Source organism: Manacus candei, unplaced genomic scaffold, assembly GCF_025592945.1.
Source record: "Manacus candei isolate 608988 ecotype Guabito, Panama unplaced genomic scaffold, ASM2559294v1 h1tg000174l, whole genome shotgun sequence".
Taxonomy (NCBI): domain Eukaryota; kingdom Metazoa; phylum Chordata; class Aves; order Passeriformes; family Pipridae; genus Manacus; species Manacus candei.
Genome location: NW_026138222.1, coordinates 363250 through 376261, shown reverse-complemented (window position 1 = coordinate 376261; position 13012 = coordinate 363250). Strand labels below are relative to the sequence as shown.

Sequence of the window (13012 nt, the reverse complement as noted above, 5' to 3'; positions counted from 1 at the left end):
TGTGGGGGTAGGACAGGGTAGGGGCTGTATAGGGTGGGGCAGGGGATCTATAGGGGGGTAGGAGAGTCTGTAGGGGGATCGGAGAGTCTAGGGGGGGTCAGGGGGTCTCTGGTGGTGCCGGGGGTCTATAGGTGGGTCAGAGGGTCTGTAGGGCGCGGGGGGGGGGGGAGGGGGCAGAGCTGTCCGTGGTGCTGAGCACTGTACAGGGGGACAGGGGATGCATAGGGGGACAGGGGGTCTGTAGGGAGGGCAGGGGCCCATAGGGGTCGAGGGTTCTGTAGGGGGGTCTATAGAGGGGTAGAGGTGTCTATAGGGGGTCAGGGGGTCTGTGGGGGCGGTAAGAGGGGGCCGGAGCCGTGTGGGGAGGGGGAGCGGAGCTGTCCGCGGTGCTGAGCGCGGGAGGGGATGTGGAGGGGTTCAGAGTGCCCATAGGCAGGGCGGGGGTCTGTGGGGGGCAGGAACTCTTCAGGGCGGTCGAGGGGTCTACAAGGGGGTCGGAAGTCTAGAGGGGGTCCCGGAGAGTCTCTGGAGGGGGTAAGAGGGGACAGGAGCCACGCAGGGAGGGGGTCCGGAGCTGTCAGCAGGGCTGAGCGGGGGGGGGTCGGGGCTCTATAGGGGGTCGAGAGCTCTGTAGGGGGACAGGGGGCCTATAGGGGGTCGGAGGGTCTCTAGGGAGGTTCGGGGGGTCTCTGGGGATGGTAAGATGGGCAGGGAGCGGTGCCGGAGCTGTCCGCGGTGCTGACACGGGACTGGCCGCTGCCCCGTGCCCGGGGCTGGCGGGAGGGGGGTCGGGCAAGGGGTCGGGAGGGGACCCCATGGAGGGTCCCGCTTTGGGGGTACAGAGCAACGAGGCAGGCAGAGAGGGTGGAGGTCACGGGGGGGGGGGGTGAAATGGGACCCCCACACTGCCCCTGGGGCTGAGGGGTCCCTCGGTGCCTCCCCAGCCCCCCCAGAGCAGGACCCCCATGAGGGCGAGGGCCAGTTTGGTGCCACCACAAAGCCCAGGGGGGCACAGAGGCCTCCAGGGCACCCCCAGCCCCCCACCTGTGGTGGGCACTGACCCCCGAAATTCCCATTCATCCCAACGTTCACATTTCCAGCCTTCAGTCCTTTGGGGTTTGGGAGGGGTGGGATGAACACCAGCACATGGCTCCAACCCAGCCGGGATGTTCGGGCTCCAGGAGCTCCCACCGGGGGGAAACACTCCTTAGAGACCGAGCAGGATCTTCCCAACACGAGGGATAAACTCAAAAACTCACGTAGAAAATGTGGTTTTGTCACTGTCACAAAATCCCCTCACACACACTGTAAGTGAATTAAAACATTTTAAAGGCTAAATTGGACTCGATGTTCTTTGTGGGTCCAACTCTGGACGTTCTGTGATTCCATAACCTTTGGCAGCCTCTTTGGTTGTTTTTTTGAGCTGATTAAAGAACCTAAGACAATTCTGAGATCAGAATTTTGAAACAGGATCCCCGAGGTTGGAAAAGCCCTCCCAGCCCATGGATCCACCCTGGGCCCCATCCCCACCTTGTCCCCCAGAGCACTGAGTGCCACGGCCAGGCCTTCCTGGGACACCTCCAGGGATGGGCACTCCAAACCTCCCTGGGCAGCCCCTGCCAAGGCCTCACCACCCTTTCCAGCAACAAATTCCTCCTCAGCCCCAACCTGACCCTCCCCTGGCCCAGCCTGAGGCCGTTTCCCCTTGGCCTGTCCCTTGTTCCCTGGCAGCAGAGCCCGACCCCCCCCGGCTCCCCCCTCCTGGCAGGGACTTGCAGAGCCAGAAGGTCCCCCCTGAGCCTCCTTTGCTCCAGGATGAGCCCCCCCAGCTCCCTCAGCCCCTCCTGCTGCTCCAGACCCTTCCCAGCTCCCTTCCCTTCCCTGCACACGCTCCAGCCTCTCCAGGTCTCTCCTGTCTGAGGGCCCAGAACTGCCCCCGGGATTCCAGGGGGGCCTCCCCAGTGCAACCAGAAGTACAGAAACACATTCAGGAAATTTGGAAAAATTCCTTCCTGGAAAAGGCTGTCCAGCCCTGGCACAGCTGCCCAGGGCAGGGGGGAGTCCCCATCCCTGGAGGGATTTCCAAGCCCTGTGGATGTGGCACTTGGGGACGTGGGTGAGGGGTGGCCTTGGCAGTGCTGGGGGTGGTTGGACTCGACGGGCTCAGAGGGATTTTCCAGCCCAAACAACTCCATGGTTCCACAGTGGGGCTGAGCCCCCCGGAATGGCTCAGCCCAGCCACCCCCCAGCCCCCCCAGCCCGGCTGAGGCTCAGGCTGGCACAGCAGCACAGCAGCACAGATGCCTCCAGCCCCCCCCAGCCCCCCTCTGACCCATCTGCTGCCCCCCAGCCCCCCCTGCCCTGCTGGGCTCCACTCCCAGCACATCCCGTGGCTCCGGCTGGTGCCGACATAATCCGGGCTCAGGGCTGAGCTCTGCCCACCCCCTCCTCTCCAGCCCCCCACGGGAGCCCCCCAGGGCTGCCCCCGTCTCTGCTGGCACAGGAGGTGCCAGAGGCAGCCCTGGCTGCCGTGAGCTGGGCACTGGTGTCCCCGGAGCAGCCAGAGCCAGGAACAGACAGGGATGGTCCCAGAGTTTATTGAGCAGCCAAGGGAGGGGGTGGCACAGGGGGGGTACAGGGTGTCCATGGGGTGGGCACAGGGCATCTGTAGGGTGGGTACGGGGCAGGGGGTGTCCATGGGAGGGCAGAGAGTGCCCATGGGGTGGGTATGGGGCAGGGGGTGTCCATGGGGAGGGGTACAGTGTTCCCATGGGGGGTTACAGGGTGTCCATGGAGTGGGCACAGGATGTCTGGGGTGGGTGCAGGATGTCTGTAGGGCAGGTACAGGATGTCTGTAGGGTGGGCACAGGGTGTCTGGGGTGGGCACAGGGTGTCTGGGGTGGGCACAGGGTGTCTGGGGTGGGGCACAGGGTGCCCATAGGGGGGGAACAGGATGTCTGTGGGGGTGGGCACAGGGTGCCCATAGGGGTGTACAGGATGTCTGGGGTGGGCACAGGGTGTCTGGGGTGGGTACAGGGTGCCCATAGGGGGGTACAGGATGTCTGAGGTGGGCACAGGGTGTCTGGGGTGGGTACAGTGTGTCTGGGGCAGGTACAGGGTGCCCATAGGGGGGGAACAGGATGTCTGTGGGGTGGGCACAGGGTGCCCGTGGCACAGCTGTGTCCCCGCTGCTCTCAGCTCTGCTGTCCCTGCCCAGCCAGGGGGTGGCAGTGGGGGGGCTCTGCCCCCGTGCCCAGCTGCCCCTTGGCCAGGAGCAGGTCCAGGTAAGCCCCCGAGACCAGGTCGTGCTCCCCGACCCCCAGTGCCCGCAGCAGCTCCCGGGGCCACGCGCTCCCCGTCCTGCACGCTCTGCTCCTGCCTCAGCACCACCTGCGGGCAGGGGGTGAGCCCGGGGCACCCCGGGGTGCCCTGTGCCCCCCGCAGAGCCCCCCGGGCCCAGCCCCTCACCTCCAGCTCCAGGAAGTCGCCCAGCCCCTCCACACGGTCCAGGTGAACCCGGGTCTGCCCCACGAGGTAGAGGAGCCGCTCCTTCCTCACGATGCCCAGCACGCCCAGCGCCTGTGCCAGCACTGCCTGCGGGCCAGGGGGGAGCTGGGCCTGTGCCAGGCACCCCGGGCTACTGAGGCACCCCACAGCACCCAGGGCACCCCACAGCACCAGGCACCCTGTGTCACCAGCCACTCCTCAGGGCCCAGGGCACCCCAGATCACCAGCCACCCCACACAGGACCCAGGGCACCCCACAGCACCCAGGGCCACCCCACACCACCAGACATCCCATGTCACCAGCCACCCCACAGCACCAGGACACCCCAGACCACTGGACATCCCATGACACCAGCCACCCCTCAGTGCCCAGGGCACCCCAGATCACCAGACACCCCACCCAGCACCCAGGGCACCCCACACTGCCAGACACCTCACAGTGCCCAGGACACCCCGAAGCCCCCATACTGCAGGTCCCCCAGGGCAGGGGGAGCAGGTGGCACCCCCGGGTGCTGTCCCACAGGGCCCCCACCCCTCTCTCACCTCCAGCCCATCGGGGTCGGCCGTGGGGGTGATGGTGAAGCTGGAGAGTTTGGGGCCAGCGGTGTCGGGGCGCTCGTAGAAGATCAGCTCCCCCCGGCCATCCTGGGATGGGGACACACAGGGAAAGGTAGGGACAGGGGCACATATGCAGGGATAGGCAGGGGACAGACATAGGGGCAGGGGCAGGTGGGGTCAGGGGCAAACAGGTAGGGTCAGGGACAGGATCAGGGACAGGTAAAGGGCAGAGTCAGGTAAAAACAGGGTCAGGCAGGGTCAGAGTCAGGTAGGGGCAGGGAAAGGGTCAGGGTCACAGTCACAGGGTCAGGGTCACATATTCAGGGTCAGGGAAAGGTAAGGGACGGATAGGGACAGGGCTAGGTAGGGACAGGGCCAGGGCCAGAGTGACACACACAGAGTCAGGGTCGGGTAGAAGCAGGGTGAGGCAGGGTCGGTGTCACTCAGGTCAGGGCCAGGGGCAGGGGTAGGGGTAGGCAGGGGTGGGGGCAGGTGGGAGAAGGGACGGGTGGTGACAGGGGCAGGGACAGAGCCAGGTGGGGCATCGAGCAGGGATAGGGTCGGGTAGGCCGAGGGGCAAGCAAGGACAGGGTCGTGCAGGGTCAGGGCCAGGTAGGGGCAGGGTCAGGGGCAGGGACAGGATCAAGCCCCTCCCTCACCCCTCACCCCACCCTTTACCTGTGTCCGCCGCAGCTTGAGCCGTCCCCGCGGGACGCGGAAGAACGTGTCGGCCTGGACGAGCAACTGCCCCTGACCTGTGCCCTGGGCGTGCCCCTCAGCAGGGCACAGCTCACCCGTGCCCGGCTCACCCGTGCCCGGCTCACCCGTGCCCGGCTCACCCGTGCCCCCCCGCAGCAGCCGCTCGGCCGCCCCGCGCGCTTCCGCCAGCGCCCGCACCCGCGCCTTCACCTCCACGTTCCGCCGCATCCCGCCGAGCGCGCCCATTGGCTGCGCGGCTTATAGGGGCTCCCCAGCCGAGAGTCTATTGGCTGATTGAACCGTCAATCTCAGCTGACGCGTTGCTATGGGCCAGAAGGCAGCTCTTGCCCCGCCCCTCTCCGCTGCCACCGCCCCTCGGCCCAGCGGGACAGGGCGGGGGCGACCATGGCGGCCAAGGGGGGCCGGGGGACCGAGAACGAGGACGGGGCTGTCCCCGACGCCACCCGCCTGCAGGCCTACGCCTGGTGCCGGGAGTTCCTCGCCGGCTCCTGGAAGCTCATCAAGGCGGAAGAGTTCGAGATCGAGCCGGTCAGGTACAAAGCGGAACCGGGGAGATGCGCCCACCCCCACCCCCTCCGCGGTGGTCCCGTCCCGGGTTCGGGCCCCCGCCCAGTGTGCCCCAGTTGCCCCCAGCACTGGTGTCCCTGTCCCGCTCCCAGTGCCTCCCAGTTGCCCCCCTGGCCGTGCCCCCCTCCGCCGCCCATTGTTCCCCGGTGTTTACCGTTACCCACCTGACTGGTTCCCGGTTCCCTTCTCGGGGTCTCCCAGTTGGCCCCCCCGACCAGTCCCCCAGTCCCCCTCCCAGTACCCCCCAGTTGCCCCCCCCAGCCGGTATCCCAGTCCCGCTCCCACTGTGCCCCAGCTGCCCCCCAGTTCGCCCCTGGACCATCCACTCCCATCCCTCTCCCAGTGCCCGTTTCCCCGCCCAACTGGCACCCCAGCCCGCGGTGCCCCCCGAACCAGTGCCCCGGTCCCTCTCCCTGTTGCCCCCAGCCCGGTGTCCCTGTTTCCTTCCCGGCGTCCCAGCCAAGCCTCCTCTGCCTCGGTCCAACCCTGGTGCTCCTCCCTTTCCTGGTACCCCCTTTCCCCCTGATGGCCCCCCACGCCCTCACATCCCCCCCCCCCCATGCCCGGAGCCCCCCTGAACCCCCCCGAGCCCCCTCCATCCCACCACGGGGGCTCGGTAACCCGCTGTACGTGTGTGTGATGCCCGAGCACATCCCGAGCGCGGGGGTCCCTGCCCCGCCCCCCCGATTTCCCCTTGTTCTCGGTGCCCCCCCCCCAGTTCCCCGTGCCCCCCTGGTGCCCCGCGGTGCCCCCCTGACCCCTCCATCCCACCATGGGGGCTCAGTAACCTCCTGTGTGTGTGATGCCCGAGCACATCCGAGCGCGGGGGTCCCTGCCCTGCCCCACTTTCCCCTTGTTCCCGGTGCCCCCCCCCGGTTCCCGGTGCCCCCCCGGTGCCCCCCCGGTGCCCCCCCGGTGCCCTCCTGGTGCCCCCCCGGTGCCCCCCTGACCCCCCCATCCCACAACGGGGGCTCAGTAACCTCCTGTACGTGTGTGTGATGCCCGAGCACATCTTGAGCGTGGGGGTCCCTGCCCTGCCCCCCCGATTTCCCCTTGTTCTCGGTGCCCCCCCCCCCAGTTCCCCGTGCCCCCCGGTGCCCCCCGGTGCCCCCCTGACCCCCCCATCCCACAACGGGGGCTCAGTAACCTCCTGTGTGTGTGATGCCCGAGCACATCCGAGCGCGGGGGTCCCTGCCCTGCCCCGCTTTCCCCTTGTTCCCGGTGCCCCCCCCCGGTTCCCCGTGCCCCCCGGTGCCCCCCGGTGCCCCCCTGACCCCTCCGCCCCCCGGTCCCGCAGCGGGGGGCTCAGTAACCTGCTGTACAAGTGCGCGCTGCCCGAGCACATCCTGAGCGTGGGGGACGAGCCCCGGCAGGTGCTGCTGCGAGTCTACGGGGTCATCCTGCAGGTGAGGGGGGACCGGGGGAGACCCCCCCCAAACCCGGGGGACCCCCCTGGGCAGCCCCGGGGCGGCGGCGGGGTCGGGGCTGTGCCGGGGTGGGGGTGCAGGGGTCAGAGTTAAGGGAGGGGCTCTGGGTGGGGGCTCTGGGGATTCAGCTCAGGGGTCCTGCTGGGTGTGGGGTCTCAGATTCAGCTCGAGTGTCCCACAGGGTGTGTGGTGCTGGTGTGGGGTCTCTGGGGTTCAGTTCTGGGGGTCCTGCTGGGTGTGGGGTGCTGGTGTGGGGTTTGGGGTTGAGTTCTGGGGGTCCTGCTGGGTGTGGAGTGCTGGATGGAGGTGCTGGTTTGGGGTCTCTGGGGTCCAGCTCAGGGATCCTGCAGGGTGTGGGGTGCTGGTGTGGGATCTTGGGTACAGCTCCCTTGTCCCACAGGGTGTGGGGTGCTGGTGTGGGGTCTGAGGTTCAGTTCTGGGAGTCCTACTGAGTGTGAGCTGCTGGTGTGGGGTCTCTGGGGTTCAGTTCAGGTGTCCCACAGGGTGTGGGGTGCTGGATGGGGGTGCTGGTATAGGGTCTCTGGGGTTCAGCTCGGGGGTCCCACAGGGTGTGGGGTCTGGGGATTCAGCTCAGGGGTCCTGCTGGGTGTGGGGTCTCAGATTCAGCTTGAGTGTCTCACAGGGTGTGGGGTGCTGGTGTGGGGCCTGGTGTCCAGCTCAGGGTCCCACAGGGTGTGAGGTGCTGGGTGGGGTCTCTGGGGTTGAGTTCTGGGGGTCCCACAGGGTGTGGGGTGCTGGTGTGGGGTCTGGTGTTCATCTCAGGGTCCCACAGGGTGTGGGGTGCTGGTTTGGGGTCTGGGGTCCAGCTGGGGGTCCCGCAGGGTGTGGGGTGCTGGTTTGGGGTCTGGGGTCCATCTCGGGGATCCTGCTGGGTGTGGGGTGCTGGTGTGGGGTTTGGTGTCCATCTCGGGGTCCTGCAGGGTGTGGGGTGCTGGTGTGGGGTCTGGTGTCCAGCTCGGGGTCCCACAGGGTGTGAGGTGCTGGGTGGGGTCTCTGGGGTTGAGTTCTGGGGGTCCCACAGGGCGTGGGGTGCTGGTTTGGGGTTTGGGGTCCATCTCGGGGGTCCCACAGGGCGTGGGGTGCTGGTGTGGGGTCTGGTGTCCATCTGGGGGTCCCACAGGGTGTGCGGTGCTGGTGTGGGGTCTGGTGTCCATCTCGGGGTCCCACAGGGTGTGGGGTGCTGGTTTGGGGTCTGGTGTTCATCTCGGGGTCCCGCAGGGTGTGGGGTGCTGGTGTGGGGTCTGGTGTCCATCTCGGGGTCCCACAGGGTGTGGGGTGCTGGTTTGGGGTCTGGTGTTCATCTCGTGGTCCCACAGGGCGTGGGGTGCTGGTTTGGGGTCTGGGGTCCATCTCGGGGGTCCCACAGGGTGTGCGGTGCTGGTTTGGGGTCTGGGGTCCATCTCGGGGGTCCCGCAGTGTGTGGGGTGCTGGTGTGGGGTTTGGTGTCCATCTCAGGGTCCCGCAGTGTGTGGGGTGCTGGTGTGGGGTCTGGAGTCCATCTCGGGGTCCCGCAGGGTGTGGGGTGCTGGTGTGGGGTCTGGTGTCCATCTGGGGGTCCCGCAGGGTGTGGGGTGCTGGTGTGGGGTCTGGTGTCCATCTGGGGGTCCCGCAGGGCGTGGACTCGCTGGTGCTGGAGAGCGTCATGTTCGCCATCCTGGCCGAGCGCGCGCTGGGCCCGCGGCTCTACGGGGTGTTCCCGCAGGGCCGGCTGGAGCAGTACATCCCGGTAGGACCGGGGGGCCTGACCCCCCCCCCCCAGCCCCCCCCGGGGGGCTCTGCGTCTCCCCCCGGGCCGGGCAGCCCCCTGACCCACCCCCCGTGCCCCCAGAGCCGGCGGCTGCGCACCGAGGACCTGCGGGACCCCGGCGTGTCGGGGGAGATCGCCGTGAAGATGTCCCGGTTCCACGGGATGGTGATGCCCTTCAACAAGGAGCCCAAGTGGCTCTTCGGGACCATGGAAAAGTGAGGGCGGGGCCTCCAAAATCCCAACGAGATCACGGAGTGGTGGGGGGTGACCCTCAAATCCCACTGGGACCATGGGGGTGGTGAAGGGTGGAGGGGGCCCCAAATCCCACCGGGACCATGGAGGGGTGGGGGGAGGCCAAATCCCACTGTGACCATGGGGGAATACGAGGGAGAGATCCCTAAATCCCACTGGGACCAGGGAGTGTGGAGGGGGAGCCCCAAATCCCACCAGGACCAGGGAGTGGAGAGGGGAAGCCCCAAATCCTACTGGGACAAGGGGATGGAGAGGGGGAGCCCCAAATCCCACCAGGACCAGGGGTGGGGAGGGGGGTTCCCAAATCCCACCAGGATCAGAGAGTGGGAAGAGGGAGCCCTAAATCCCACAGACCCCAGGGAGTAGTGAGGGGAGGCCCCAAATCCTACTGGGACCATGGAATGGTGAGGAGGATTCCCAAATCCCACCGGGACCAGGGGGTGGGAAGGGGCAGCCCCCAAATCCCACCAGATCCAGAGCACTGGTTTGTTCTGGCTGCTTCCCACGGGTCCCATGGGACAGGGAACTGAGGGGGCCCCGGGGTGGGGAGTGGGGCCTTTGGGCAGGTGGCAGCCCCCAGGTGTGACCGTCCCCCCATGTCACCCGTCCCAGGTACCTGAAGCAGATTTCCGAGCTCTCCTTCACGGAGAAGGCGCAGCTGGAAAAGTTCAACCTGCTCAAGGGTTACAACCTGGAGGAGGAGATGAGGAGCCTCAGGTGAGCCCCCCAGCACCCCCACGGGGGTCTCGGGGCCACTCAGCTGCTCTCCTGTCCCTGTGTCCATTCCCCTGATGTCCCTTGTCCCCATATCCCTGTGTGCCCCCTGTCCCCATATCCCTGTGTCCCCTTGTCCCCATATCCCTGTGTCCCCTTGTCCCCATATCCCTGTGTCCCCTTGTCCCCATATCCTTGTGTCCCCCTGTCCCCATATCCCTGTGTCCCCTTGTCCCCATATCCCTGTGTCCCCTTGTCCCCATATCCTTGTGTCCCCCTGTCCCCATATCCTTGTGTCCCCCTATCCCTGATGTCCCGTCTCCGTATCCCTGTGGCCTCCCTGTCCCCCTATTCTTGTGTCCCCCTGTCCCTCTATCCTTGATGTCCCCTGTCCCCCTATCCCTGTGTCCCCCCTGTCCCCATATCCCTGTGTCCCCCCTGTCCCCATATCCCTGTGTGCCCCCTGTCCCCATATCCCTGATGTCCCCTGTCCCCATATCCTTGTGTCACCCCATCCCCATATCCCCGTGTCCCCTTGTCCCCATATCCCTGATGTCCCCTGTCCCCATATCCCTGATGTCCCCTGTCCCCATATCCCTGATGTCCCCTGTCCCTATATCCCTGTGTCCCCCCTGTCCCCCTATCCTTGTGTCACCCCTGTCCCCATATCCCTGATGTCCCCTGTCCCTATATCCCTGTGTCCCCCCTGTCCCTATATCCCTGTGTCCCCCCTGTCCCCCTATCCTTGTGTCACCCCTGTCCCCATATCCGTGATGTCCCCTGTCCCTATATCCCTGTGTCCCCCCTGTCCCCCTATCCTTTTGTCCCCCGGCCCCCTACCCCTGATGTCCCGTCCCCGTATCCCTGTGTCCCCCTGACCCAGTATCCTTGTGTCCCCCCTGTCCCCATATCCCTGTGTCCCCCCATCCTTGTATCCCTGTGTCCCCCCTGTCCCCACATCCCTGTGTTCTCGTGTCCCCCCTGTCCCTGTCCCTCCTGTGTCCCCCCCGTCCCCGGTGTCCCCCCTGTCCCTGAGTGTCCCCCGTGTCCCCAGGGTGGGTACCCAAAGCCCTGCCCTTTCCCATCTCTCCCTCGCTCAGGGACCTTCTGGAATCCACCCCATCCCCGGTGGTCTTCTGCCACAACGACGTCCAGGAGGGTGAGTGGGACAGGGGGTGGCTGCAGCCCCCTTGAACACCCCAAAGCCCCCAGATCCCCCCAGACCCCCCCGATCCCCCATTCCCACAGGGAACATCCTGCTCCTGGCGGGACACGAGGCCTCGCCCTCGGACAAGCTGATGCTCATCGACTTCGAGTACAGCAGCTACAACTACAGGTGGGGCTGGGGGGGTCCGGGGGGGCCTTGGGGTGGTCCGGGGGGGGGTCTCTGCTGACCCTCCTCTTCCTCAGGGGCTTCGACATCGGGAACCACTTCTGCGAGTGGGTTTACAACTACACCCACGACCGCTGGCCCTTCTTCAAGGCTTCCCCGGAGAACTACCCCAGCCGCCAGCAGCAGGTGGGGGCCCTGCCCTGGGAAGGGGGGGGGGGGCCGGGAGGGGGGTCCAGGGTGTGGTTCCAGCCCCTTCCATCCCTTCCCAGCTGCATTTCATCCGGCACTACCTGTCGGAGGACTCGGGGCGCCGCGGGGACACCACGCACGAGGAGCAGGCGCGGATCGAGGAGGAGATGCTGACCGAGATCAACCGGTGAGGGGGGCCCTGGGCCCACGGGGGGGGGTCCCTGGGCCCGTGGGGGGCTGTGCTGGGGCACATGGGGGTCCCTGTGTCTGGGGGGGCTGTCCTGGGGCACGTGAGGGTCCCTGTGTCTGGGGGGGGCTGCGCTGGGGCACATGGGGGTCCCTGTGTCTGGGGGGGGCTGTGCTGGGGCACATGGGGGCCTCTGTGTCTGGGGGGGGCTGTCCTGGGGCACATGGGGGTCCCTGTGTCTGGGGGGGCTGTCCTGGGGCACGTGGGGGTCCCTGTGCCCATGGGGGGCTGCGCTGGGGCACATGGGGGTCCCTGTGTCTGGGGGGGGCTGTGCTGGGGCACATGGGGGCCTCTGTGTCTGGGGGGGGCTGCGCTGGGGCACATGGGGGTCCCTGTGTCTGGGGGGGGCTGTGCTGGGGCACATGGGGGTCCCTGTGCCCATGGGGGGCTGTGCTGGGGCACATGGGGGTCCCTGTGTCTGGGGGGGCTGCGCTGGGGCACATGGGGGTCCCTGTGTCTGGGGGGGCTGTGCTGGGGCACATGGGGGTCCCTGTGTCTGGGGGGGCTGTGCTGGGGCACATGGGGGTCCCTGTGTCTGTGGGGGCTGTGCTGGGGCACATGGGGGTCCCTGTGTCTGGGGGGGCTGTGCTGGGGCACATGGGGGTCCCTGTGTCTGTGGGGGCTGTGCTGGGGCACATGGGGGTCCCTGTGCCCGTGGGGGGCTGTGCTGGGGCACATGGGGGTCCCTGTGCCTGTGGGGGCTGTACCTGGGGCACATGGGGGTCCCTGTTCCTGTGGGGCCTGTACTTGGGGCATGTGGGGAGGTCCCTGTGCCTGTGGGGCTGTCCAGGGGCATTGGGGTGGGGGGACGGTCCTTGTGTCCACAGGGATTGCCCTGGGGCTTGTGGGGGGTCCCTGTACCTGTAGGGGCTGTCCAGGGGCAGGTGGAGGATCCCTGTGCCCATGGGGGGTTCCTGTGCCCACGGGGGCCATCCTGGGGCATGGGGTGGGTCACTGTGCCCATGGGGGGTTCCTGTGCCTGCAGGGTCTGTCCTGGAGCCCGTGGGGGTTCTCTGTACCCATAAGGGGCTGTCCTGGGGTACAGGGAGGGGTCCCTCTGCCTGTAGGGGGGTCTCTGTGCCTGTGGGGCCCATCCTAGAGCATGTAGGGGGGGCTCTGTGGCCATGGGGGGTTCCTGTACCCATGGGGACCATCCTGGGTCACATCCCCCAAACCTGCCCCCTCCTGTGGTGGGGGGGACAGGGACGGGGGGGGTCCTGGTGGGCGTGGGGTGTCAGGGGTCTCATGGCTGCTCCCCCCCAGGTTTGCTCTGGCCTCCCACTTCTTCTGGGGCCTGTGGTCCATCCTGCAGGCCAAGATCTCCACCATCCAGTTCGGGTACCTGGTGAGCACTGGGGGGGTCCCCTCTTCATCACCCCCCCTCTGTCTGGGGGGGTTAAGGGGTCTCAGGGGGCTCCAGCATTCCCTGATCCCCCCCTTTCCCTCCCCAGGACTATGCCCAGAGCCGCTTCCAGGCCTATTTCCAGCACAAGGCTCAGTGTTCCTGACTGAGAGAGGCCCCCCAGCTCTGCCCGTGCCCCCCTCCGGACCCTCTGCCCCCCCGGTGCCCCCCCAGTGCCCCCCCAGTGCCCCTGGGAAAGCTGGGGCACTGTGTCCCCCCTTCCCACAAGGGCCATAACAGCTGGGGGGCCGTAAGAGTTGGGGGGCTGTGACAGTTATGGGGCTGTGACAGTTTGGGGGGGCTGTTGAAACGGTTGCAGGGGTCATTGT

The 13012-nt window shown here is 67.3% G+C and overlaps 2 protein-coding genes across 2 annotated transcripts; one reads left to right on the top strand and one right to left on the bottom strand.

The window, feature by feature from the left end:
• Positions 1–3052: 3052 nt before the first annotated feature.
• Positions 3053–5575, bottom strand: LOC127463821 (uncharacterized). Its single transcript, XM_051773745.1, is given in 6 exon segments — positions 3053–3341; positions 3343–3390; positions 3469–3594; positions 4050–4151; positions 4743–5053; positions 5516–5575. Coding segments are annotated over 5 exon segments (690 nt in total). The 5' UTR covers positions 5010–5053; positions 5516–5575; the 3' UTR covers positions 3053–3194.
• Positions 5099–12982, top strand: CHKB (choline kinase beta). The gene is made up of 11 exons (XM_051773730.1): positions 5099–5317; positions 6649–6757; positions 8412–8525; positions 8628–8761; positions 9411–9515; positions 10613–10671; positions 10761–10848; positions 10923–11031; positions 11115–11221; positions 12545–12626; positions 12733–12982. Exons 1-11 carry the CDS (start codon positions 5169–5171, stop codon positions 12787–12789), a joined length of 1113 nt encoding a protein of 370 aa, XP_051629690.1. The 5' UTR covers positions 5099–5168; the 3' UTR covers positions 12790–12982.
• Positions 12983–13012: the final 30 nt, after the last annotated feature.